General features: G+C 39.1%; 1 protein-coding gene across 1 annotated transcript in view; it reads right to left on the bottom strand.

Moving 5' to 3' along the window:
- Positions 1–27640, bottom strand: part of LOC138850976 (solute carrier family 22 member 15-like) — a 216768-nt gene that overhangs the window by 78273 nt on the left and 110855 nt on the right. The window contains exon 4 of the mRNA XM_070088482.1: positions 19697–19804. Within this exon, the coding sequence (XP_069944583.1) occupies positions 19697–19804 (108 nt within the window). The remainder of the gene's footprint in view (positions 1–19696; positions 19805–27640) is intronic.

Raw genomic sequence — 27640 nt, 5'->3', positions numbered from 1 at the left:
GCTTATTTATCTAACAACACAATTCATCTAGTATGACATAATAAACAATATTAATATTAATTAAGGAGGCTTTAGGAAAGGTAGAGGGTGTGTGGACCAGGTGTTTACAGTGAAACATATAAGTGAACAGTATTTAGATAAGGCTAAAGAGGTCTTTGTGGCATTTATGGATTTGGAAAAGGCATATGACAGGGTGGATAGGGGGGCAATGTGGCAGACGTTGCAAGTGTATGGTGTAGGAGGTAGGTTACTGAAAGCAGTGAAGAGTTTTTACGAGGATAGTGAGGCTCAAGTTAGAGTATGTAGGAAAGAGGGAAATTTTTTCCCAGTAAAAGTAGGCCTTAGACAAGGATGTGTGATGTCACCGTGGTTGTTTAATATATTTATAGATGGGGTTGTAAGAGAAGTAAATGCGAGGGTCTTGGCAAGAGGCGTGGAGTTAAAAGATAAAGAATCACACACAAAGTGGGAGTTGTCACAGCTGCTCTTTGCTGATGCCACTGTGCTCTTGGGAGATTCTGAAGAGAAGTTGCAGAGATTGGTGGATGAATTTGGTAGGGTGTGCAAAAGAAGAAAATTAAAGGTGAATACAGGAAAGAGTAAGGTTATGAGGATAACAAAAAGATTAGGTGATGAAAGATTGGATATCAGACTGGAGGGAGAGAGTATGGAGGAGGTGAACGTATTCAGATATTTGGGAGTGGACGTGTCAGCGGATGGGTCTATGAAAGATGAGGTGAATCATAGAATTGATGAGGGAAAAAGAGTGAGTGGTGCACTTAGGAGTCTGTGGAGACAAAGAACTTTGTCCTTGGAGGCAAAGAGGGGAATGTATGAGAGTATAGTTTTACCAACGCTCTTATATGGGTGTGAAGCGTGGGTGATGAATGTTGCAGCGAGGAGAAGGCTGGAGGCAGTGGAGATGTCATGTCTGAGGGCAATGTGTGGTGTGAATATAATGCAGAGAATTCGTAGTTTGGAAGTTAGGAGGAGGTGCGAGATTACCAAAACTGTTGTCCAGAGGGCTGAGGAAGGGTTGTTGAGGTGGTTCGGACATGTAGAGAGAATGGAGCAAAACAGAATGACTTCAAGAGTGTATCAGTCTGTAGTGGAAGGAAGGCGGGGTAGGGGTCGGCCTAGGAAAGGTTGGAGGGAGGGGGTAAAGGAGGTTTTGTGTGCGAGGGGCTTGGACTTCCAGCAGGCATGCGTGAGCATGTTTGATAGGAGTGAATGGAGACAAATGGTTTTTAATACTTGACGTGCTGTTGGAGTGTGAGCAAAGTAACATTTATGAAGGGATTCAGGGAAACCGGCAGGCCGGACTTGAGTCCTGGAGATGGGAAGTACAGTGCCTGCACTCTGAAGGAGGGGTGTTAATGTTGCAGTTTAAAAACTGTAGTGTAAAGCACCCTTCTGGCAAGACAGTGATGGAGTGAATGATGGTGAAAGTTTTTCTTTTTCGGGCCACCCTGCCTTGGTGGGAATCGGCCAGTGTGATAATAAAAAAAAATAATAATTAATAGCATAGAAACATGATATATACTCTAGAATGAATAAAATATGTCATAATGTATGTGAGGAGTAAGTGGTGGTGGTGGTGTTGGGTTCATAAAGGCCACTGAGAGAAGCTGTACATAGAGGTTGTGGAGGCAGCAGCAGAAGCCACCACCACTATTCACACTTAAACAATGCATGTAATTTATAAATAAGAAATGTTTACATTTTAGTTTATAAATAAGTAAGTTTATTCAGGTATACACAAATACAGTTACGTACATAGATTATCATGCATAGCAGCGTATGTGTAAAGTACCTAGGATAACCCAAAAAAGTCAGAGTGACTTACGTATTTTCACTGGGGTTCTTTTACATTTACACTTATATATTTACTTTTATACTTACACTTTTATATTTACACTTACCTTGGAGGAGATGTTAGTTTAACTAGTTAGTTTGATGGAGGAGATGCTGGCAGAGGTTTAGGGTGGTGGAAGATAGTAGGCCAGCATATGTTCAGCTGCCCGATACATATCCAGCAACACTGGAGAGTTACTTTCGTGTCATTTTTCTATTGCTTACTCGCCTAACTTGCTACACTGTTAATTCTACACTTTACCACTGGCTGGCACTATAGCCTTTATCGATACCTGCTGCTTTAGTATCGTACATATCGTAGAATCACTGAATCACTGCAGAAGGCACATTCTCCCCTCTCTCTTCCTCCTCCACTTTGGTACTTTGCTACGAGTTTTTTCTTGAACTCTATTGCGTTTCTCTCCTTCTTTACCACAGGGCTGGCATTAGAAGCTTTCTTTGGGCCCAAGATGGCTTATTTAGCAGTTACAAGCACTAAAAACAATAGAATAATACAAAATATATCGCATGTACACGTGGAATCGTCCTCACTGGCTTGTAAGCAACGGCACACTACCTGTACATGGGTTCAGGCTGAGTGGACATGTTCGGGAAGAATGTCCTTAACCGAGTTCTTGGGCATTAGCCGAACCAATATTTTGACGCAAAAATATGCCGCTATCCGAGTTTGGTGTTAGCCAATGCCGCCGTTACCCGAGGGTCCACTGTACTCAGGGCATAGGTTATAAGACATTCTGAAAGGGTGTTGCACAAATGTTGCACATGGGTTATTATCGAGGTTTTTTATATTTCCTCGACCACTTATGGCCACATCCACCTAACTCAGGGTCAACATCACTTTCTTCTTAAAATGGGAGTGTTAATACTGCATGAAATCAGTGAATCCTAGGTGCTTGCAGCACTGTTTGCTCTAGCTGGCACTCATTTGAACTGGTGCTCCCACAAGGTAATAAGTGGTCCCAGATTTTTTTAATATTGCACACACTGAGTGTTAAGACCCATTCTATGCCGAGCAGGCACCTCAGGCCAATCATGCCAAATTTGAAGGCAGGAAAAATAAAACGTTGATCTATGTTTGGGGCACTAGTGGTCTGAATGTATATATATGTTTGGACCATTTAGGAGTTAATCCTTACTATACTCTCATACATTCCCTTCTTTGCCTCTATGGATAACGTTTTTTGTCTCCACAGATACCTCAATGTATCATTCACCTTTTTTCCTTCATCAATTCTAGGGTTAACCTTGGTCTTCATAAACCCATCTGCTGACAAGTCTACTCCCAAATATTTGAACACATTTACTTCCTCCATACTCCCTCCTTCCAATGTGATATCCATTTTTTCTTTACCTAATTTGTTTGATACCCTCATCACCTTACAATTATCTATGTTCACTTTCAAATTTCTTCCTTGACACACCCTCCCAGACTAATCCACTAACCTTTGCAACTTCTCTTTAGAGTCTCCCAAAAGCACAGTATCATCAGCAAAAAGTAACTGTGTTAACTCCCATTTTGTATTTGATTCTCCATAATTTAATCCCACCCCCCTCTCCCTAACAACCTAGCATTTATTTATTTTACAATCCCATCTATAAATATGTTAAACAACCATGGTGACATTACACATCCCTGTCTAAGGCCTACTTTTACTGGAAAGTAATCTCTGTCTCTCCTACACACCCTAACCTGAGCCTCACTATCCTCATAAAAACTCTTTACAGCATTTAGTAACTTACTACCTATTCTATACACTTGTAACATCTGCCACATATAAAGTATATGTATATACAGTGGTGCCTTGAGTTACGAACTTAATTCGTTCCAGAAGGCTCTTCGAGTGCTAATATCGAACGAATTTGTTCCCATAAGGAATAATGTAAACTAGATTAGTCTGTTTCAGACCCCCAAATATACACTTACAAAAGCACATACAAAAAATACACTTACATAACCGTTCCAAGTTGGGAGCTCTTCAAAACTCAAGGTACACTGTACCTCATAACTGTTATGTTATTACATTTTTTCTACTATTTTGGTCTTCTAAGACTATATATAATGAATACTTATAATATTACAATTATTTTAAAGTATAATATTCATCAAAACATGGAAATTATTCACACTGTTTGACTTTACTGTTTTTTTTTTCAACAAGTCAGCCATCTCCCACCTAGGCAGGGTGACCCAAAAAGAAAGAAAATTCCCAAAATGAAAATACTTTCAATATTCAACACTTTCACCTCACTCATACATAATCACTGTTAATATTTATTTTTGCAGAGGTGCTCAGATACAACAGTTTAGAAGCATATATAAAAATACAACATAAAAAGTGACCGGAAATATAATAAACTACCTATAGAATATAATATCAGGGCCCCAATTACATATATACCATCCTATTACATATCCCTTCAAACTGCCAATATCCCAAACCCCTCCCTTAAAGTGCAGGCATTGTACTTCCTATTTCCAGAACTCAATCCCGGCTACATAAAAATAGCCAGTTTCCCTGAATCCCGTCAATAAATATTACCCTGCTCACACTCCAACAGCTCGTCAAGTCCCAAAAACCATTCATCTTCAGTTACTCCTATCAAACATGCTCATGCATGCTTGCTGGCACAAAACCTCCTTTAGCCCCTCCCTCCAACCTTTTCGAGGATGACCCCTACCCTGTCTTCCTTTCCCTACAGATTTATACGTTCTCCATGTCATTCTACTTTGATCCATTCTCTCTAAATGACCAAATCACTTCAGCCCTCTGACTAATACTTTTATTAACTCCACACCTTCTCCTAATTTCCACACTTCGAATTCTCTGCATAATATTTACATCACACACTGCCCTTAGACAGAACATCTCCAATGCCTCCACCCACCTCCTTGCTGAAGCATTTACAATCCAAGCTTCACACCCATATAAGAGTGTTGGTACCACTATACTTTCATACATTGCCTTCTTGGCCTCCATTGATAACATTTTTTGTCTCCACATATACTTCAATGCACCACTCACCTTTTTTCCCTCATCAATTCTATAGTTAACCTCATCCTTCATAAACCCATCCACTGACACATCAATTCCCAAATATCTGAAAACATTCATTTCTTCCATACTCCTTCTCTTCAATGTGATATCCAATTTTTCTTTATCTAAATCATTTGGTACCCTCATCACCTTACTCTTATCTATGTTCACTTTCAACTTTCTACCTTTACACACCCTCCCAAACTTGTTAACTAACCTTTGCAACTTTTCTTTAGAATCACCCATAAGCACAGTATCATCAGCAAAAAGTAACTGTGTCAACTCCCATTTTATATTTGATTCCCCATAATTTAATCCCACCCCTCTCCCCAACACCCTAGCATTTACTTCTTTTATAACCCCATCTATAAATATATTAAACAACCATGGTGACATTACACATCCCTGTCTAAGACCTACTTTTACCTGAAGGTAATCTCCTCTCATCTACACACCCTAACCTGAGCCTCACTATCCTCATAAAAACTCTTTACAGCATTTAGTAACTTACTACCTATTCCATATAATTGCAACATCTGCCACATTGCTCCCCTATCCACTCTATCATATGCATTTTCTAAATCCAGAAATGCAATAAAAACTTCCCTACCTTTATCTAAATACTGTTCATATATATGCTTCAATGTAAACACTTGATCTACACATCCCCTACCCACTCTAAAGCCTCCTTGCTCATCCGCAATCCTATTCTCTGTCTTACCTCTAATTCTTTCAATAATAACCGTACCATACACTCTTCCTGGTATACTCAGTAAACTTATTCCCCTATAATTTTTATAATCTCTTTTGTCCCCTTCCCTTTATATAAAGGAACTATACATGCTCTCTGCCAATCCCTAGGTACCTTCCCCTCTTCCATGCATTTATTAACCCTTTGAGGGTTTTCGTCGTACTAGTACGTCTTACGCGTAGGGGTTTTTGACGTACTAGTACTCATAAATTCTAGCGGCCTCAAATCTAGTGGGAGAAAGCTGGTAGGCCTTCATATGAAAGAATGGGTCTATGTGGTCAGTGTGCACAGTCTAAAAAAAATCCTGCAGCACACAGTGCATAATGAGAAAAAAAAAACTTTGACCATTTTTTTTTAATAAATCAGCGACTTTGCAGTGTATTTTCGTATGGTATTTATTGTTGTATTCTAGTTTTCTTGGTCTCATTTTATAGAATGGAAGACATATTACAGAAATTGAGATGATTTTGACTGGTTTTACAAAGAAAGGTGCCTTGAAATTGAGCTCAAAGTAGCAGAAATGATCGATTTTTACCAAACTTCAAAAGTAAACAAATCGTGCCAAGCGTGCAATACACGTCAACTGGTGAGTCTAATATTCTTTCACAAGTGCACCAATAATATTTATACCATTTTTTACACTAATGCAGTAGTCTGCATAACAGTAAATCTTATATTTTTTGTGAAAATAAAAATTCAAAGTGGAAAGCAAAAGAATATAAGAGGGGCCTTGAGACGTGACTAATGACCAGAGGAAATGTCATTTTAGTGCCAGGAATGTCTTTCTTGTTTATTCTGGACCCTATTTGGAAATTGGCATCTTTTGAAATTTGTGTGAAATTGGCAAAATTGCTAAATTCTGACCACTGTACTGGATAGTTGAATTTCATAAATGAGTGGTTTCTTGCACCCATTCGATAGAAAAAATGGAGTTCTAGCGAAATATTCATGTTTTTTGTCGACTAGTACAGTGAAATTGGCCGGAAATGGGGCTCAAAGTGGGGAAAATCGCCGATGCGTAAACATCGCCGAGACCGCTAACTTTGCGAGAGCATAATTCCGTAGGTTTTCTATCAAATTTCAAACTTTTGGTGTCTTTATGATCGGGAAAAGATTCCCTATCTTTTCATAAGAGAAAATAATTTTTTTTTTTTTAAATTTGGCCGACCCTGAGAACAAGTTTCGGAGAGGGCCTGTCGACCCTCAAAGGGTTAAACAAAAATACCAACCACTCCAACACTAAAACCCCTCCCCCTGCTTTTAACATTTCTGTCATGATCCCATCAGTTCCTGCTACTTTACCCCCTTTCATTCTACGTAATGCTTCACGCACCACCCCCACACTCACATCCTGCTCTTGCTCACTCCTAAAAGATGTTATACCTCCCTGGCCAGTGCATTAAATGACCGCCTCCCTTTCTTCTTTGACATTTAGAAGTACCTCAAAATATTCCCGCCATCGACCAAATACCTCCAGTTCCCATCTACTACTTCTCTATTCTGTTTTTAACTGACAAATCCATTCGTTCTCTAGGCTTTCTTAGCTTGTTTATCTCACTCCAAAATTTTTTTTTGTTTTCATTAAAATTTCTTAACAGTCTCTCTCCCACTCTATCAACTGCTCTCCTTTTGTACTCTCTCACCATTCTCTTCACCTCTCTTTTACTCTCCATATACTCTGCTCTTCTTATAACACTTCTGCTTTGTAAAAACCTCTCATAAGCTACCTTTTTCTCTTTTAACACAGCCTTTACTTCATCATTCCACCAATCACTCTTCTTTCCTCTTGCACTCACCCTCCTAACACCACAAACTTCTGCCCCACATTCTAATACTGCATTTTTAGCCCTTCGAGGGTCAAGAGGCCCTCTCCAAAACTCATTCTCAAGGTCAAAAAATATTCAAAAAAAAAAAAATCTCATGAAATTATAGAGAATCTTTTTCCGATCATAACGACACTAAAAGTATGAAATTTGATGGAATACGTACGGAATTATGCTCTTGTAAAGTTAGCGTTCTCAATAATATTTACACATCAGCAATTTCGCCCAATTTGAGCCCTATTTTCGGCCAATTCCAATGTTCCAGTCAACTTAAATCATAGCTAATTCGCTAGAACTCCATTTGTTCTGTCGACTGAGTACAAGAAACTGACCATTTACCGATTTCAACTACCCAATAAAGGGGTCAGAAATTGGCAAATTGGCCAATTTCACACAAATTTCAGAAGATGCCAATTTTAAAATAGGATCCAGAAAAAACAAAATATACATTCCTGGCACTAAAAAAAACACTTTATCTGTTCATTAGTTATGTCTCCAGGCCCTTCTTACATTATTTTTGCTTTCAATTGTGAATTTTTATTCTCAAAAAATAGAAGATTTTATGTATACTACTGCATCATTGTAAAAATGGTAGATATATCAGAGTACTTATGAAAGAATATTAGACTCACCAGTTGACGTGCATTGGACTCGTGGCATGATTTGTTTATTCTTGAACATCGGCAAAAATCGAACATTTTCGCTACTTTGAGTTCAATTTCAAGGTACTTGTCATCGTGAAACCAATCAAAAATTATCTCTCTTTCTGTAACATATCTGCCATTCTATCAAATGAGACCAAGAAAACGAGAATACAACCATAATTACCATATGAAAATACACTGGAAAGTCATTGTTTTAAACCAAAAACACAATAGGAGTTTTTTTTTTTTTCATTATGCACTGTATGCTTCAGGATTCTTTTTATACTGTGCACACTGACCATGCAGACCCATTCTTTCATAAGTAGGCCTGCTAGCTTTCTTCCACCAGATTTGAAGGTGCTAGAATTTATGTGTACAAGTACATGTACGTGACCAACCATGGCTGCAATGGCGTACTTGTACGTGAAAGACCCTCAAAGGGTTAAAACTATTCCAACCCTCTTCAACTCCCCCCTCCCCACTACACATATTTGCACCAGCCCACCTTTCTGCCAACAGTTGCTTATATCTCACCCTAACTTCCTCCTCCCTTCATTTATACACTTTCACCTCTCTCTCTTATTTGTTGCTTCCATTTTCCTTTCGTCTCATCTACCTCTTACTCTAACTGTAGCTACAACTAAATAATGATCCAATATATCAACTGCCCCTCTATAAACATGTATCATACTGAAGCCTACCCATCAACCTTTTATTTACCAATACATAATCTAACAAACTACTTTCATTATGTGCTATATCATACCTTGTATATTTATTTATCCTCTTTTTCATAAAATATGTATTACTTATTACCAAACCTCTTTCTACACATAGCTCAATTAAAGAATCCCAATTTTCATTTACCCCTGACACCCCAAATTTACCTACTACTCCCTTCACAATACTTTTACCCACTTTAGCACTGAAATCTCCAACCACAAGTACTCTCACGCTTAGTTCAAAACTCCCCACGCACTCACTCAACATTTCCCAAAATCTCTCTCTCCTCCACACTTCTCTCTTCTCCAGGTGTATAAATGCTTACTATAACCCACTTTTCACATCCAACCTTTATTTGACTATACATAATCCTTGAATTAATACATTTATATTCCCTCTTTTCCTGCCATAACTTATCCTTCAACATTATTGCTACTCCTTCTTTAGCTCTAACTCTATTTGAAACCCATGACCTAATCCCATTTATTTCTCCCCACTGAAACTCTCCCACCCCGTTCAGCTTTGTTTCACTTAAAGCCAGGACATCCTGCTTCTTCTCATTTATAACATCCACAATCAACTCTTTCTTATCATTCGCACAACATCCATGCACATTCAAACATCCCACTTTGATGGCTTTCTTCTTTTTCTTTTAAGTAGGCAATACAGGAAAACGGGGTTACTAGCCCATTGTTCCTGGCATTTTAGTTGACTTTTACAACAGGCATGGCTTATGGAGGAAAGATTCTTATTCCACTTCCCCGTGGATATAAAAGGAAAAGCAATAAGAACAAGAATTTAAGATAAAATTAAAGAAAACTCAGATGAGTGTGTATATATAAATGTGTACATGTATGTGCAGTGTGACCTAAGTGTAAGTAGAAGTAACAAGACGCACCTGAAATCTTGCATGTTTATGAGACAAAAAAAAGACACCAGCAATCCTATCATCATGTAAAACAAATACAGGCTTTCGTTTTACATTCACTTGGCAGGATGGTAGTACCTCCCTGGGTGGTTGCAGTCTACATAGTGTGCTTTGTGACTGAAGTCCACTGATAGCATCATGAAACTGTAATAAATTTCGACTGAATAAGTCATCTTTAAGCCACTTGCACGCCCTGTTTGCTGATAGGGAAGCTGTTGGTGGAGCAACAGCTCCTGGTTCCTTCATTTACTTTTGCTAGTGAAGCATACTAGTATGTTGGAAATATAGTCATCCTATGAGTAGTTAACCATGATACATTGTGTGAACCACTGGCCTTAGATTTTTTCAGATGTATGAATAGATGGAAGAAAATATGTGGGTATTTGTGGGTGCAGAATATGGTGTGTACCATACACAGAAAAGAGGAGCTAACGATGACGTTTCGGTCCAACTTGGACCATTTACAAATTGCATCGTTCCAGTCACAGTATTGTGCCTTTTTTTGTTATTTATGGTGTGTACCAGTACGTCAGACAAAATACCACCACCTGTGTACTAGTACATCAGACACAGTTATGGGGCTAAAATTACACTTTGTGGTGTTGATTGAGAGATGATTTACTGAATACATGTATTTTTTAGTTACAGTACTATTGTCTTTAATATTTCATTGTGGCTAAAGAATTTAATGCAAGTTCCTTCAGGCAAGAGAGGATTAAACAGAAATATACTATAATTCTAACTATAGATTCACTACAAATCTTATGATTACAAGCATTGATCCTGATACCAACCTCTTATTTAATGACTTAAATGAATCAAACAGTTACTGTAATTACTACACAGCAGAACAATCAAAGGCACTCCTCAGAGCCAACAACAACATAACTGTCTTTAACTACAATATCAGATCTTTAAGCAAGCATTACGATGACCTCATAGCATTACTAAATTCCTTGCATGACAATATGTCCATCATTACACTAACTGAAACCTGGCTAAAGCCTGATACTACTGATGTCTATGCCATTCCTGGTTACAGCGATTGATAAACAAGGAGGTCGACCGTTCGTCATTGTAGGAGCTGCCAGATATCACCGGCTCTTCAACACGCAAGTTATACTTTTGTATCAGTCAAATCACATATTACTCGGGTAGATAATTTCCAGTAGATCCTTCATGTGTTAGCTCAAATCACCGACCAGTATGTTTTAAATAAGTGACCCACTGACCAGAGCAGATCGACTGGTCCGAACCCTTGACTGGTCCGAACCCGGGACTGGTTTCAAACAGTTTCGTTGGACAATAAAGCAGACTGTAAACGGATGGGGTTGTAGGCGCCCTTATAAACACAAACATTAAAAATCAGGAACGTGACGGTAAGCTGTCCAATATACAAAAAGAGCTAGAAACAGAAATACAAATAGCTAGAGCTTCATTTAAGGTTATAAATATAATATTCAAGAGGTTGCTAGTAGAATTGCAGTAAATCAACCATTCAAATCATTATGAAGCTGTGTGTAGTCTGTGGTCAATCAAACAAACGGGCTTCCACATGGATAAATTGTCATTTTTGTGGAAATTGGTGTCACGCCCCTTGTGCAGATATCCCAGAACTAGCTACAAGCAGTATTAAAACAGAGAAGTGTTTTTGGGTATGCCCAAATGAGGAAAATCTGTGGACTAAAATCACAAGGGTATTAAAAGAGGACAACATCAAAGCTGCTTTCATAGAAAACCTGGAAGCTTTCTACAACAGATGGGAACATAAAAAGTCTGGGCTGAATGGTACTGCCCTTGATACTGGCCATGTAGTCACAAACTGTAAGGCTGGAGGTGATGTCCTGGTAGTCAGTAAATGTGGGGCTGATAGTGCTGTCCTGGGAGACAGTAATGGTGAAGCTGGAGGTGCTGTCCTGGGAGACAGAAATGGTGAAGCTGGAGATACTGTCCTGGGAGACAGAAATGGTGAAGCTGGAGATACTGTCCTGGGAGACAGTAATGGTGAAGCTGGAGATTTTGTCCAGGTAGTCGGGAATTATACGCAGGAAGGAATACATATAAATGACCTCATAGGGGACAGGAGCCATAGTAGGGAAACAAGTGTAGTCAAAGATAAGATAAAACCAATATTGCAAACTAGAAATACCACAGGAAATAGCAAACAAGAGGACTCCACTAGCAATACTGAGGATAAATTACCAAAAACAACTGGTGGGAGCTCCATTGTTGGTGCTAGGGATGATAGAAGTAAGACAGGGAAACATGCACCAACAGGGAATACAGTCACAGAAACCCAAGGCAAGCGGAAACCAAGCCTGTGCACATACTATGCACTTGGTATCTGCTGGCATGGGAAATCTGGAAAAACAGATGGGACATGCAACTATGACCACCCTAGAAAATGCCATGCCCATATGACAACAGGAAAATGCAAACTCCCTTCCTGTAAGCTTTTTCACCCTGAAATGTGTACCTCTTCAGTACAGGAAAGACTGTGCTATAACTTAAATTGCCAGGCATACCATCTAAAGGGGACAAAAAGATACAAAACATCCAGGCCATGGGAAAACCTGGGTAGCCACAGCCACTCAAGAGGGAGAGGTTTTTTAGTGCCAGGAAGGAAAAAAAACTGGCAGGAAATGGCAGAAATCGTACACCAAATCCAGTCATTCCTGGAGTGGAACCACAGTCGATGGCCTCCACTCCAAACCAACAGATACAGATACTAATGCCGGAAAAAAAATCCCCCCCCAGTACCAACAATACCACCAGTCCGATAACATTCTTCTTTGCAAATATACAGGGTCTAAAGCCAGCAACAAACAACAAAATACCTTTCATCCGTGGACTGCTTGCAGAGGCAAAGGCAATGTTCGCGGCTTTCACTGAGACCCACATAAAGGATCACTTGGACAACGAAATATGGATCCCAGGTTACAACCTATACAGATGTGACAGAGTGAACAGGCAAAAGGGGGGGGGTTGGCCTGTACATTGCAGAGTCACTTGTTTGCACAGAACTGCTTAATGCCTCAAATGACGTAGTGGAAGTTTTAGCAGTAAAGGTCAAGAACCAAAACCTAGTCATTGTGGTAGTCTACAAGCCTCCGGATGCAACATCCCAGCAATTCCAGGAACAGCTGTTAAAAATTGACCACTGTCTGGAAAATCTTCCAGCTCCTGCACCCAACATCTTGCTCCTGGGGGATTTCAACTTAAGGCACCTAAAATGGAGGAATATAGCAAATAATATTGTTGTAGTAATAACACCAGGAGGCAGCTCTGATGAAAACTCACACTCACACGAGCTTTTAAATCTCTGCACAAAATTCAATTTAAACCAGCAAATAATAGAGCCTACTAGACTGGAGAATACACTAGACCTCATCTTCACTAACAATGATGATCTGATAAGAAATGTCACCATATCAAAAACAATATACTCAGATCACAACATAATTGAGGTTCAGACATGTATGCGTGGAGCCCCAGACCGACAAAATGAGACTAGTCACGAGGGTGCATTCACCAAATTCAACTTCAATAACAAAAACATAAAGTGGGACCAAGTAAACCAAGTCCTAACCGATATAAGCTGGGAAGATATACTAAGCAACACAGACCCAAACTTATGCCTAGAACAGATTAACTCGGTGGCACTCGATGTATGCACAAGGCTTATTCCTCTAAGAAAAAGGAGGAGTAGATGTAAAATAGAAAGAGACAGGCGCTCCCTTTACAGGCGACGGAAAAGAATAACAGAGCGGCTAAAAGAGGTCAATATATCTGAAATGCGCAGGGAGACACTGGTCAGAGAAATAGCAAGCATCGAACTTAAGCTAAAAGAATCCTTTAGGAGTCAGGAATCGCGGGAAGAACTAAAAGCTATAAATGAAATCGAAAGAAACCCAAAGTATTTCTTCTCCTATGCCAAATCAAAATCGAGAACAACGTCCAGTATTGGGCCCCTACTTAAACAAGATGGGTCCTACACAGATGACAGCAAGGAAATGAGTGAGCTACTCAAGTCCCAATATGACTCAGTTTTTAGCAAGCCGCTAACCAGACTGAGAGTCGAAGATCAAAATGAATTTTTTATGAGAGAGCCACAAAATTTGATTAACACAAGCCTATCCGATGTTATCCTGACGCCAAATGACTTCGAACAGGCGATAAATGACATGCCCATGCACTCTGCCCCAGGGCCAGACTCATGGAACTCTGTGTTCATCAAGAACTGCAAGAAGCCCTTATCACGAGCCTTTTCCATCCCATGGAGAGGGAGCATGGACACGGGGGTCGTCCCTCAGTTACTAAAAACAACAGACATAGCCCCACTCCACAAAGGGGGCAGTAAAGCAACAGCAAAGAACTACAGACCAATAGCACTAACATCCCATATCATAAAAATCTTTGAAAGGGTCCTAAGAAGCAAGATCACCTCCCATCTAGAAACCCATCAGTTACACAACCCAGGGCAACATGGGTTTAGAACAGGTCGCTCCTGTCTGTCTCAACTACTGGATCACTACGACAAGGTCCTAAATGCACTAGAAGACAAAAAGAATGCAGATGTAATATATACAGACTTTGCAAAAGCCTTCGACAAGTGTGACCATGGCGTAAGAGCGCACAAAATGCGCGCTAAAGGAATAACAGGAAAAGTCGGTCGATGGATCTATAATTTCCTCACTAACAGAACACAGAGAGTAGTCGTCAACAGAGTAAAGTCCGAGGTAGCTACGGTGAAAAGCTCTGTTCCACAAGGCACAGTACTAGCTCCCATCTTGTTCCTCATCCTCATATCCGACATAGACAAGGATGTCAGCCACAGCACCATGTCTTCCTTTGCAGATGACACCCGAATCTGCATGACAGTGTCTTCCATTGCAGACACTGTAAGGCTCCAGGCGGACATCAACCAAATCTTTCAGTGGGCTGCAGAAAACAATATGAAGTTCAACGATGAGAAATTTCAATTACTCAGATATGGTAAACATGAGGAAATTAAATCTTCATCAGAGTACAAAACAAATTCTGGCCACAAAATAGAGCGAAACACCAACGTCAAAGACCTGGGAGTGATTATGTCGGAGGATCTCACCTTCAAGGACCATAACATTGTATCAATCGCATCTGCTAGAAAAATGACAGGATGGATAATGAGAACCTTCAAAACTAGGGAGGCCAAGCCCATGATGACACTCTTCAGGTCACTTGTTCTATCTAGGCTGGAATATTGCTGCACTCTAACAGCACCTTTCAAGGCAGGTGAAATTGCCGACCTAGAAAATGTACAGAGAACTTTCACGGCGCGCATAACGGAGATAAAACACCTCAATTACTGGGAGCGCTTGAGGTTTCTAAACCTGTATTCCCTGGAACGCAGGAGGGAGAGATACATGATTATATACACCTGGAAAATCCTAGAGGGACTAGTACCGAACTTGCACACGAAAATCACTCACTACGAAAGCAAAAGACTTGGCAGACGATGCACCATCCCTCCAATGAAAAGCAGGGGTGTCACTAGCACGTTAAGAGACCATACAATAAGTGTCAGGGGCCCGAGACTGTTCAACTGCCTCCCAGCACACATAAGGGGGATTACCAACAGACCCCTGGCAGTCTTCAAGCTGGCACTGGACAAGCACCTAAAGTCAGTTCCTGATCAGCCGGGCTGTGGCTTGTACGTTGGTTTGCGTGCAGCCAGCAGCAACAGCCTGGTTGATCAGGCGCTGATCCACCAGGAGGCCTGGTCACAGACCGGGCAGCGGGGGCGTTGACCCCCGAAACTCTCTCCAGGTAAACTCCAGGTAAAACACAGCCATACACAACTGTAGGCCAGACCAACAAGGGGGAGGCACAGCTATATACTACTCAGACCAACTAGAATGTATCACTAATACTTGCACAAGGGATGAACATGGGGAATATATAATAGCTAAATTCAAATCCAAATACCTACAAAAACCTCTCACACTGATAAACATCTACAGAGTTCCACAGTCAAACATTAGCCAATTTAGTCAAAACCTAGGAAGTATGATAACTGATGCACGCATGAACAAAGATCACTTACTACTCTCAGGTGACTTCAATATAAATCTCCTGCAAGACCAGGACCCACACATTACTGAATTCACAAACACAATGAGTAACTGCATGTTGCTACCAACAGTAACAAAACCTACAAGAGTTACAGAGACTAGTGTTTCCCTACTTGACCACATCTGGACCAACACCATATCCCCTTTAAAATCAGGCATAATTACAGATAATACCACAGACCACTACCCTACTTTCCTCATAACTCTTGGTAAATTATCCCAAGACACTACTAAAGTCACCTTCAGACTTCACAATGAGGCAGCCATTAATAACTTCACAACAGCAGTAACTAACATTGACTGCCACACTGAGCTAGAAATCTATACAGATATTGACGAATGTATTAATAATTTTCTAAAAAAGACCCAATACCTCTATAACAAGCACTGCCCTAAAAAAGCTAAACAGATGACAGCTAAGAGACTGAACAGTCCCTGGCTAACACCCAGCATTCTCAAATCCATAAATACAAAACACCTACATGAAAAACAGTACAGAATGGGTCACATAACCAGAGACCAAACAAAACGTTACTCGTCAATCCTAACCAGCCTGATAAGAAGGGCAAAAAAATTGTATTATGAGAACAGATTATCCAACTTTCAAGGTGATATAAAAAAGACCTGAAAAACCCTATCAGAAATTCTAGGGACAAAAAAGATATCACGAAATAGCGAAATAAAATTAGCAAAATCAGATGAACCCCAACTCCCACCAACAGAAACAGCAAACAGACTCAATGATTTCTTCTCCACTATAGGACACAACCTTGCCAATAATATCCCAAGCTCAGATACCCCACCCAATGACTACCTCACTGGCAACTACCCGAACACACTGTTCCTAGCTCCGACTAACCCATACGAAGTCTCCCTTATTATCAACACACTAAAAAATAAGGCAGGATATTTAAATACCTTACCACCCTTTATATACAAAAAAGTGTCACAAGTGCTATCACCAATCATTGCAACACTCTTTAACAAATCCATTGAATCCTCTACCTTCCCTACAGTTCTCAAAATAGCAAGGGTCACTCTGATCCATAAAGGAGGAGACCAAACAGAGTTGAATAACTATAGGCCAATATCCAACTTACACCCTCTCTCAAAAATCTTCGAAAAATTAATTCATAAACGAATCTACTCCTACCTCATCTCTCAAAACATACTCAACCCCTGCAAATTTGGATTCAGGCCTAATAAAAATACTAATGATGCTATTATACACATGCTAAAAACATATATACACTGCAATAGAGAAAAAAGAAGTCCCACTGGGGATCTTCATTGACTTACGTAAAACTTTCGATACAGTTGACCATGACTTAAGAATATAAGAACGAAGGAACACTGCAGCAGGCCTACTGGCCCATGCGAGGCAGGTCCAAGTCTCCTACCGGCTTAAGCCAATGCACCCAACCTAGTCAGGTCAGGTCACCTTGACTTAAGGGAGGAACACGGCAACCGTCCTGGTAGCACAAGCTAATCAGGTCCAACTCACACCCACCCACACCCACTCATGTATTTATCCAACCTATTTTTAAAGCTACACAACGTTCTGGCCTCTATGACTGTACTTGGGAGTTTGTTCCACTCATCCACAACTCTATTACCAAACCAGTACTTTCCTACATCCTTCCTGAATCTGAATTTTTCTAACTTAAAACCATTGCTGCGAGTCCTGTCTAGGCTAGATATTTTCAGCACACTATTTACATCCCCTTTATTTATTCCTGTCTTCCATTTATACACCTCAATCACTTCCCCACTAATTCTACGTCTTTCTAGAGAGTGCAGATTCAGGGCCCTTAGTCTATCCTCATAGGGAAGGTTTCTGATACATGGGATCAACTTTGTCATCCTCCTTTGTACATTTTCCAGAGCATTTATATCCATTCTGTAATACGGTGACCAAAACTGTGCAGCATAACCTAAATGAGGCCTAACCAAGGATGTATAGAGTTGAAGAACAACCTGAGGACTCCTATTATTTATGCTTCTTGATATGAAGCCAAGGATTCTATTATCTTTATTGCGAACACTTATGCACTCTTGTCTTGGTTTCAGATTACTGCTAACCAGAACTCCTAAATCTTTTTCGCAATCCGTAATATTAAGATCTACATTATTTAGTTTATATGTGGCATGGTTATTGTCCTGTCCAACATTTAGAACTTTGCATTTGTCTATATTAAACTGCATCTGCCACCTCTCCGACCACTGCATCAGTCTACTCAAATCTTCCTGGAGTGCTCTAATGTCCTTGCTCAACATAAAATTGTCACACTATTGTATAAGAGGGAACTCCCTCAACTACCTCAAGTCATACCTCAGCAACAGAAGCCAATATGTGTACACAAATGGGGCAAGCTCTTCCGCACAACCAATTACAGTTGGTGTTCCACAGGGAAGTGTCTTTGGCCCTCTTCTCTTTCTCCTATACATAAATGACCAACCAAATGCTTCGCAATTACTCAAACCCACACTATTTGCAGATGACACTACATACGTCTTCTCCCACCCGAGCCCAGTCATGCTAGCCAATACTGTAAATACCGAATTACAGAAAATATCTACCTGGATGAGGACTAACAAACTTACACTAAACATTGACAAAACCTACTTCATTCAGTTTGGTAACAGAGCTACAGATGTCCCTCTTAACATAATGATAAATGGATTACCTATCACAAAGCTAACAGAGGGAAAATTCTTAGGAATCTACCTTGATAATAGACTCAAATTTCATACACATATACAACAAATTTCTAAGAAAATTTCCAAGACCGTAGGCATACTATTGAAGATACGGTACTATGTTCCACAGTCAGCCCTCCTGGCCCTATATCACTCTTATTTACCCCTATCTCACCTATGGAATTTGTGCATGGGGCTCACAACAATAAACCATCTCAGACCATTAATTACCCAACAAAAGGCTGCAGTTAGAATGATAAATTCTCACTACAGGCAGCACACTCCACCAATATTCAATACACTAAACCTACTCACCATACAAAACATCCATACTTATTACTGCACCTATTACATACATAGAACACTTAACTCTGATATTAACCTCCCCTCAAACATCTCCTTGCCAACCTCAACAGAACACATGACCATAACACAAGGCACAGATCACTCTTCAATGTTCCTCGTGTCCATCTCACACTATGCAAAAACTCAATGCACATAAAAGGCCCTAAAATCTGGAATTCATTACCTGTAAATATAAAAGAAACACTACCTGTTTATAAATTCAAGTCTCTTCTCAAAGATCACTTCTCACCCAAAACCAAATAAATACTGAATAACTGAACCTTATAAATTGTATATCTTAAATGTTTCTCACAATTATATCACATAAATGTTAAACCTAAGACCCAATCTAACTTTGTTATTTTTTAAATACACTACCTAACAGAATACTCCATTCTACTGAATGTACAGCAATGCATGCAACCATATGACCTGTCTTTGTAATACTCATTTGTGCTTTAATGTTATCTGTTTACAATAATGTTTTATCACTGATTACATCATTGCTTAGTTAATCTTAAGTTAATTTTAAGCCAGCCCATAATGCTATGCATACAAGTGGCTTTGGCATGCTGCTCTTACCTGTATTTTTTTGTACCTCTGTATGTATGTTCAAATTATTAAATAAATAAATAAATAAATAAATAAATAAATGAATAAATAAATAATTAGAGATGATGTATTTATATATAACACAAGGAAAATTCAGACTATAAAAGTAATTACCATTCTGCACGTTTTCACTTATGCAAAACTCACCGGAAAGGAACCCTGCACCAGCACAGGAAATGCCTGCTAATATCATAGAGAGTGTCAATGACCCTTTCCTTCCCCACAGACTCATACTCATCCATGCCAATGTATATCCTGAAATAAAAGAAAGACATGTCATTAAGTGTTCGCATTTATGGTACAGTACATAGATTTAACCCTTTCAGGGTCCAAGGCCCAAATCTGGAGTCACGTACCAGTGTCCAAGAATTTAAAAAAAAAAAATTTGTTATTTTTTCTTATGAAATCGTAGAGAATCTTTTTGTGAAGGTAATAAAACAAAAAGTACGAAATTTGGTGGAAAATTGACGAAATTATGCTCTCGCGAATTTTGATGTGTCAGCGATATTTATGAATCGGCGATTTTGCCGACTTTGACTCCCATTTTAGGCCAATTACATTATTCCAATCAACCAAATTCTTAGCTATTTCACTAGTATTACTTCTATTCTATCGATTGAGCACAAGAAATCGCCAAGTCAACTGTTTCAACTACAAAATAAAGTGATCGGAAATTGTTAATTTGGCCAATTTAGCACAAAGTTCAAAATATTCCAATTTCAAAATAGGGCCGAGAATGAACAATGTAGGCATTCCTGGCACTAAACTAACATTTCCTCTGTTCATTAGTTATGTTTTGAGGCTTTACAAATAAATTCCATTTTGATTTTTTATTCACATAATGAATTTTTATTCACACCAAAAAATAGAAGATTTACTGTTATGCAATACTGTAATAATTGTATAAATATCATCACCATATTTGTGAATGTATATTAGACCCACCAGCTGACGTGTATTAAACGTGTGAGGTCGTTTGTTTACTCTTGAATATCGGCAAAAATTTAACATTTCCACTACTTTGAGCTCAGTTTCACGCCATTTCCAATGCTAAAACCAATCAAAATCATCTCTATTTCTGTAATATGTCTTCCATTCTATCAAATGAGACCAAGAAATCGCAAATACAACTATAAAAAACATACGAAAAAACACTGCAAAGTTGCTGTTTTAATCGAAAAATCATGATTTCATTTTTTTCTCTCATTATACACAGTGTGCTGCAGGATCTGTTTTATGTGGTGCACACATACCACATAGATGTATTCTCTCATATCTAGGCCCAAATGTACCACTCACAGTTTATCAGAGTGAGCTGAGCTCATGGCGTAGATCTACGGTTTGGACCCTGAACGTAAAGCCGTAGATCTACGGGACGGACCCTGAAAGGGTTAACAATGGACCTCGGAAGTCTCAAATACAACACTCATATTATTATCCCACACCTTTCTCTAACACCCTAGCATTCACTTCTTTTACAACCCATCTGTAAAAATGTTAAAACAACCATGGTGACTTCAAACATCCCTGTCTAAGGTCTACTATTGTATTCCAGTAAAAGAGGGCCCTTAGACAGCAATGTCTCACATCACCATGGTTTTTAACATGTCCTAAACTGTGCCTAGCTATTTATATAAAAGATCTTTACTGCTTTAAGTAACCTACAACCTATTCCATACATTTATAACATCTGCCACACTGCACCCCTATCCACCCTATCATATCATATTCCCTTTCTAAATCCATAAATGCAATGCAACGTTCCTTAACTTTATCTAAGTATTCTTTATGTGCTTCCAAGTAAACACTTGGTCTACCCATCCACCATCCTTCCTAAAACTACTTTTCTCCTCTGCAATCCTACTCTGTCTTACCAGTAATTCCTTCAGTAACAAATCTACCATATGCTTTACCTGGTATACTTAAAAGGCTAATTTCCCAATAATTCTTACACATTATTTTATTCTCTTTTCCTTTACACAAAAGAACTATGCATGCTCTCTGCCAATCTCTAGGTACCTCCCCCCCCCTTTCACACATATATCGAACAAATACACCAATCACTTCAAAACTATATCCCCACCTGCTTTTAACATTTGTGTATTAATACCATCTACCTTAACTGCAACTTCCCTAGACTCACATCTGGTTCTTCCTCAATCCTACAAGGTGTCATATCTCCCTGCCCAATGTAAAAAATTACACCTCTGTCTCTTCATCAACATTCAACAGTTCCTCAAAATATTCTCTCCATCTTTCCAGTACCTCCATCTACTGGCTCCCCTCTTTTGTGTTTAACTGTTAAAACCATTTGTTCCCTAGGCTTTCTCAACTTACTGTTCTCTCTCCAAAACCTTTTCTCTTCAAAAATTTGTTGACAAAACCTCTCCCACTCTCTCATTAACTCTCCTTACCACTCTTTTAACCTCTCTCTTTTACTCTCCATATACTCCTACATCTGTATATCACTTCTACATTGTAAAAACCTTTTATAAGCAAACTTTTTCTTCCTTACCACCCTCTGTACCTTGTTACTGCACCAGTCAGTCCTCTTCCCTCATACACCCATACTTATATACCCACACACTTCTGCTGAACACTCTAATACTACATTCTTAAATCTACCCCATGCCTTCTCTATCCCTTCCTCATAACTTGCACTCTCTCTACTCCACCTTTCTCCAAAGAGTTGCTTATATTTTGCTCTATCTCCTTTAATTTATAAACGTTCACTTTTCTCTTACCTGCTGATGACATTCTCTTTGTACCTGGTCTATCTCTGTCAATCCTCTAAAAACATGCACATCCAGAAGTCTACCCATCAACCTTTTATCTACTAATACAGTTGACCCTTGAACAACACTTAATCACCACAGACTAAATGCTAAATACTCAGAACTCACATACTCAATCTGTATTCCCATATCATAATTTCAACAATTACTTTTGAACCTTTTATCCATTGTCGACAGGAAAATAACAGATCTGATGATCTGTTGGAGTGTGAGCAGGGTAATATTTAGCGAAGGGATTCAGAGAAACCGGTTATTTTTGTATAGCCGGACTTGAGTCCTGGAAATGGGAAATACAATGCCTGCACTCTAAAGGAGGGGGTTCGGGATATTAGCAGTTTGGAAGGATATGTTGTGTATCTTTATACGTATATGCTTCTAAACTACTGTGTTCTGAGCACCTCTGCAAAAACAGTGATTATGTGTGAGTGAGGTGAAAGTGTTGAATGATGATGAAAGTATTTTCTTTTTGGGGATTTTCTTTCTTTTTGGGTCACCCTGCCTCGGTGGGAGACGGCCGACTTGTTAAAAAAAAAAAAAAAAAATTTGTCTTGTATAAATTAGATTCACTTACAATTAATAACCTGCTGTACAACTATGATATAATTAATATTCTACTGTACAACAGATTATATAATTCTTAGTGTTAAGTAATCAGTAAGCCAATAATGTTAAGTCGGCCCATAATGCCTAGACATAATAGAGGCTCTCTTTGCACTGCAACTCTTTATTGTAAATACATTATCTCAATGTAATATTTGCAAAGACATAAAAAAAATAAATAAATAAATAAATAAATAAACACGGGTTTGACCTACACGGGTCCACTTATACATGGATTTTTTAACCCTTTCAGGGTCCACAGGCCCTCTCAGAGACTTGTTCTCAGGGTCCCCCAAATTTCAAAAAAAAAAAAAATAGTTTTTCTTAAGAAAAGATAATCTATTCTTGATCATAATGACAGCAAAAGTATGAAATTTGATGGAAAACTTACGGAATTATGCTCTCATGAAGTTAGCGGTCTCGACGATGTTTATGCATCGGCGATTTTGCCCACTTTGAGCCCTATTTTCGGCCAATTCCAATGTACTAGTCGACAAAAATCATAACTATTTTGCTAGAACTCCATTTTTTCTATCGAATGAGTACAAGAAATCACCAATTTACCAATTTCAACTATCCAATACAGTGGTCAGAATTCAGCAATTTTGCCAATTTCACACAAATTTCAAAAGGTGTCAATTTCCAAATAGGGTCCAGAATAAACAAGAAAGACATTCCTGGCACTAAAATAACATTTCCTCTGTTCATTAGTCACGTCCCCAGGCCCCTCTTACATTTTTTTTGCTTTCCACTTTGAATTTTTATTCTCACAAAAAAAATAAGATTTACTGTTATGCAGACTACTGCATTAGTGTAGAAATGGTATAAATAATATCAGCGCACTTGTGAAAGAATATCAGACTCACCAGTTGACGCGTATTGGACGCTTAGCATGATTTGTTTACTTTTGAACTTTGGTAAAAATCAAACATTTCTGCTATTTTGAGCTCAATTTCAAGGTACTTTTCATTGTAAAACCAGTCAAAATCATTTCAATTTCTTTAATATGACTTCCATTCCATAGAGTGAGACTAGGGAAACTAGAATACAACAATAAATACCATACGAAAATATAGGGCAAAGTAGCTGTTTTAATCCAAAAACACGGTCAAAGTTTTTTTTTTTCTCATTACGCACTGTGTGCTGCAGGATGTTTTATATACTGTGCACACTGACCACATAGACCCATTCTTTCATATGTAGGCCTACCAGCTTTCTCTCACTAGATTTGCAGGCGCTAGAATTTATGCGTACTTGTACGTCATGGACACTGGAGCGTAAGCCGTACTAGTACGGCCGAAACCCTGAAAGGGTTAATAAACATAATGGAAATTTTTTTGGAGATTTGTGGCTGAAAAAATTAAGAAAAAGTTAAATATGTCATGAATGCATAAAAAATATGTAGATACTAGCCTATTTTATCATTTACTTCCAAAAAATACACAAATCTACTATAAAAACTTAAAATTGATAACTTACACAAACACAGAACATACATGTTCCAATTGCAGTTGAGAGAAATGTTAACAAACATGGCTGATGTGTTGAAAAAAAATTATTTTATTATTACAGATCATACATGTTCCATTTGTCTTTGCAGAGGTGCCCAGATACAACAGTTTAGATGTCACTCCCAAACAGATAACATCCCAAACCCCTCCTTTTAAGTTCAGGCATTGTACTTCCCACTTCCAGGACTCAAGTCCAGCTAGCCAGTTTCCCTGAATCCCTTCACAAAATATTACCCGTGGAGAGCGTATAAATCTGTAGGGAAAGGAAGGCAGGGTAGAGGCCGCCCTAGGAAAGGTTGGAGGGAGGAGGTAAAGGAGGTTATGTGGGCTAGGGGCTTGGACTTCTAGCAAGTGTGCATGAGTGTGTTAGACAGGAGTGAATGGAGGTGAATGGTTTTTGGAATCTAACGAGTTGTTGGAGTGTGAAAATGGTAATATTTTGTGAAGGGATTCAGGGAAACTGGTTAGCTGGACTTGAGTCCTGGAAATGGTAAGTGCAATGCCTGCACTTTAAAGGATGGTTTTGGGATATTAGCTGTTTGGAGTAACATCATAAGAGGCGACTAAAATGCCGGGAGCAAGGGGCTAGTAACCCCTTCCCCTGTATATATTACTAAATATAAAAGGAGAAACTTTTGTTTTTTTCTTTTAGGCCACCCCGCCTTGGTGGGATACGGTCGGTGTGTTGAAAGAAAGAAAGAAAGAAAGAAAGAAAGAAAATATATATGTGTATGTGAATATATACAGTGGACCCCCGGTTAACGATATTTTTTCACTCCAGAAGTATGTTCAGGTGCCAGTACTGACCGAATTTGTTCCCATAAGGAATATTGTGAAGTAGATTAGTCCATTTCAGACCCCCAAACATACATGTACAAACGCACTTACATAAATACACTTACATAATTGGTTGCATTCGGAGGTGATCGTTATGCGGGGGTCCACTGCATATTTTTTTTTTTTTTTTCAACAAGTCGGCCGTCTCCCACCGAGGCAGGGTGACCCAAAAAAGAAAGAAAATCCCCAAAAAGAAAATACTTTCATCATCATTCAACACTTTCACCACACTCGCACATTATCACTGTTTTTGCAGACATGCTCAGAATACAACAGTTTAGAAGCATACACATATAAAGATACACAACATATCCCTCCAAACTGCCAATATCCCAAACCCCTCCTTTAAAGTGCAAGCATTGTACTTCCCATTTCCAGGACTCAAGTCCGACTATATGAAAATAACCGGTTTCCCTGAATCCCTTCACTAAATATTACCCTGCTCACACTCCAACAGATCGTCAGGTCCCAAGTACCATTCGTCTCCATTCACTCCTATCTAACACGCTCACGCACGCTTGCTGGAAGTCCAAGCCCCTTGCCCACAAAACCTCCTTTACCCCCTCTCTCCAACCCTTTCGAGGACAACCCCTACCCAGCCTTCCTTCCCCTATAAATTTATATGCTTTCCATGTCATTCTACTTTGATCCATTCTCTCTAAATGACCAAACCACCTCAACAACCCCTCTTCTGCCCTCTGACTAATACTTTTATTAACTCCACACCTTTTCCTAATTTCCACACTCCGAATTTTCTGCATAATATTCACACCACACATTGCCCTTAAACAGGACATCTCCACTGCCTCCAACCGTCTCCTCACTGCTGCATTTACCACCCAAGCTTCACACCCATTTAAGAGTGTTGGTACTACTATACTTTCATACATTCCCTTCTTTGCCTCAATAGATAACGTTTTTTGACTCCACATATACCTCAACGCACCACTCACCTTTTTTCCCTCATCAATTCTATGATTAACCTCATCCTTCATAAATCCATCCGCCAACACGTCAACTCCCAAGTATCTGAAAACATTCACTTCTTCCATACTCCTCCTCCCCAATTTGATATCCAATTTTTCTTTATCTAAATCATTTGATACCTTCATCACCTTACTCTTTTCTATGTTCACTTTCAACTTTCTACCTTTACACACATTCCCAAACTCATCTACTAACCTTTGCAATTTTTCTTTAGAATCTCCCATAAGCACAGTATCATCAGCAAAAAGTAACTGTGTCAATTCCCATTTTGAATTTGATTCCCCAAAATTTAATCCCACCCCTCTCCCAAACACCCTAGCATTTACTTCCTTTATAACCCCATCTATAAATATATTTAACAACCATGGTGACATTACACATCCCTGTCTAAGACCTACTTTTACCGGGAAGTAGTCTCCCTCTCTTCTACACACCCTAACCTGAGCCTCACTATCCTCATAAAAACTCTTTACAGCATTTAATAACTTACCACCTATTCCATATACTTGCAACATCTGCCACATTGCTCCTCTATCCACTCTATCATATGCCTTCTCTAAATCCATAAATGCAATAAAAACTTCCCTACCTTTATCTAAATACTGTTCACATATATACTTCAATGTAAACACTTAATCTACACATCCCCTACCCACTCTGAAACCTCCTTGCTCATCCGCAATCCTACATTCTGTCTTACCTCTAATTCTTTCAATTATAACCCTACCGTACACTTTTCCTGGTATACTCAGTAAACTTATTCCTCTATAATTTTTACAGTCTCTTTTGTCCCGTTTCCCTTTATATAAAGGGACTATACATGCTCTCCGCCAATCCCTAGGTACCTTCCCCTCTTTCATACATTTATTAAACAAAAGTACCAACCACTCCAACACTATATCCCCCCCTGCTTTTAACATTTCTGTCATGATCCCATCAGTTCCAGCTGCTTTACCCCTTTTCATTTTCTGTAATGCCTCACGTACCTCCCCCACACTTACATTCTGCTCTTCTTCACTCCTAAAAGATGGTATACCTCCCTGACCAGTGCATGAAATTACTGCCTCTGTTTCTTCCTTAACATTTAAAAGTTCCTCAAAATATTCTCACCATCTACCTAATACCTCCATCTCCCCATCTATTAACTCCCCTACTCTGTTTTTAACTGACAAATCCATACATTCCCTAGGCTTTCTTAACTTGTTTAACTCACTCCAAAATTTTTTCTTATTTTCATTAAAATTTCTTGACAGTGCCTCTCCCACTCTATCATCTGCTCTCCTTTTGCACTCTCTCACCACTCTCTTTACCTTTCTTTTACTCTCCATATACTCTGCTCTTCTTATAACACTTCTGCTTTG

Source organism: Cherax quadricarinatus, chromosome 24 (genome assembly GCF_038502225.1).
Source record: "Cherax quadricarinatus isolate ZL_2023a chromosome 24, ASM3850222v1, whole genome shotgun sequence".
Taxonomy (NCBI): Eukaryota; Metazoa; Arthropoda; class Malacostraca; order Decapoda; family Parastacidae; genus Cherax; species Cherax quadricarinatus.
This window is presented reverse-complemented; position numbering and strand designations above follow the sequence as displayed.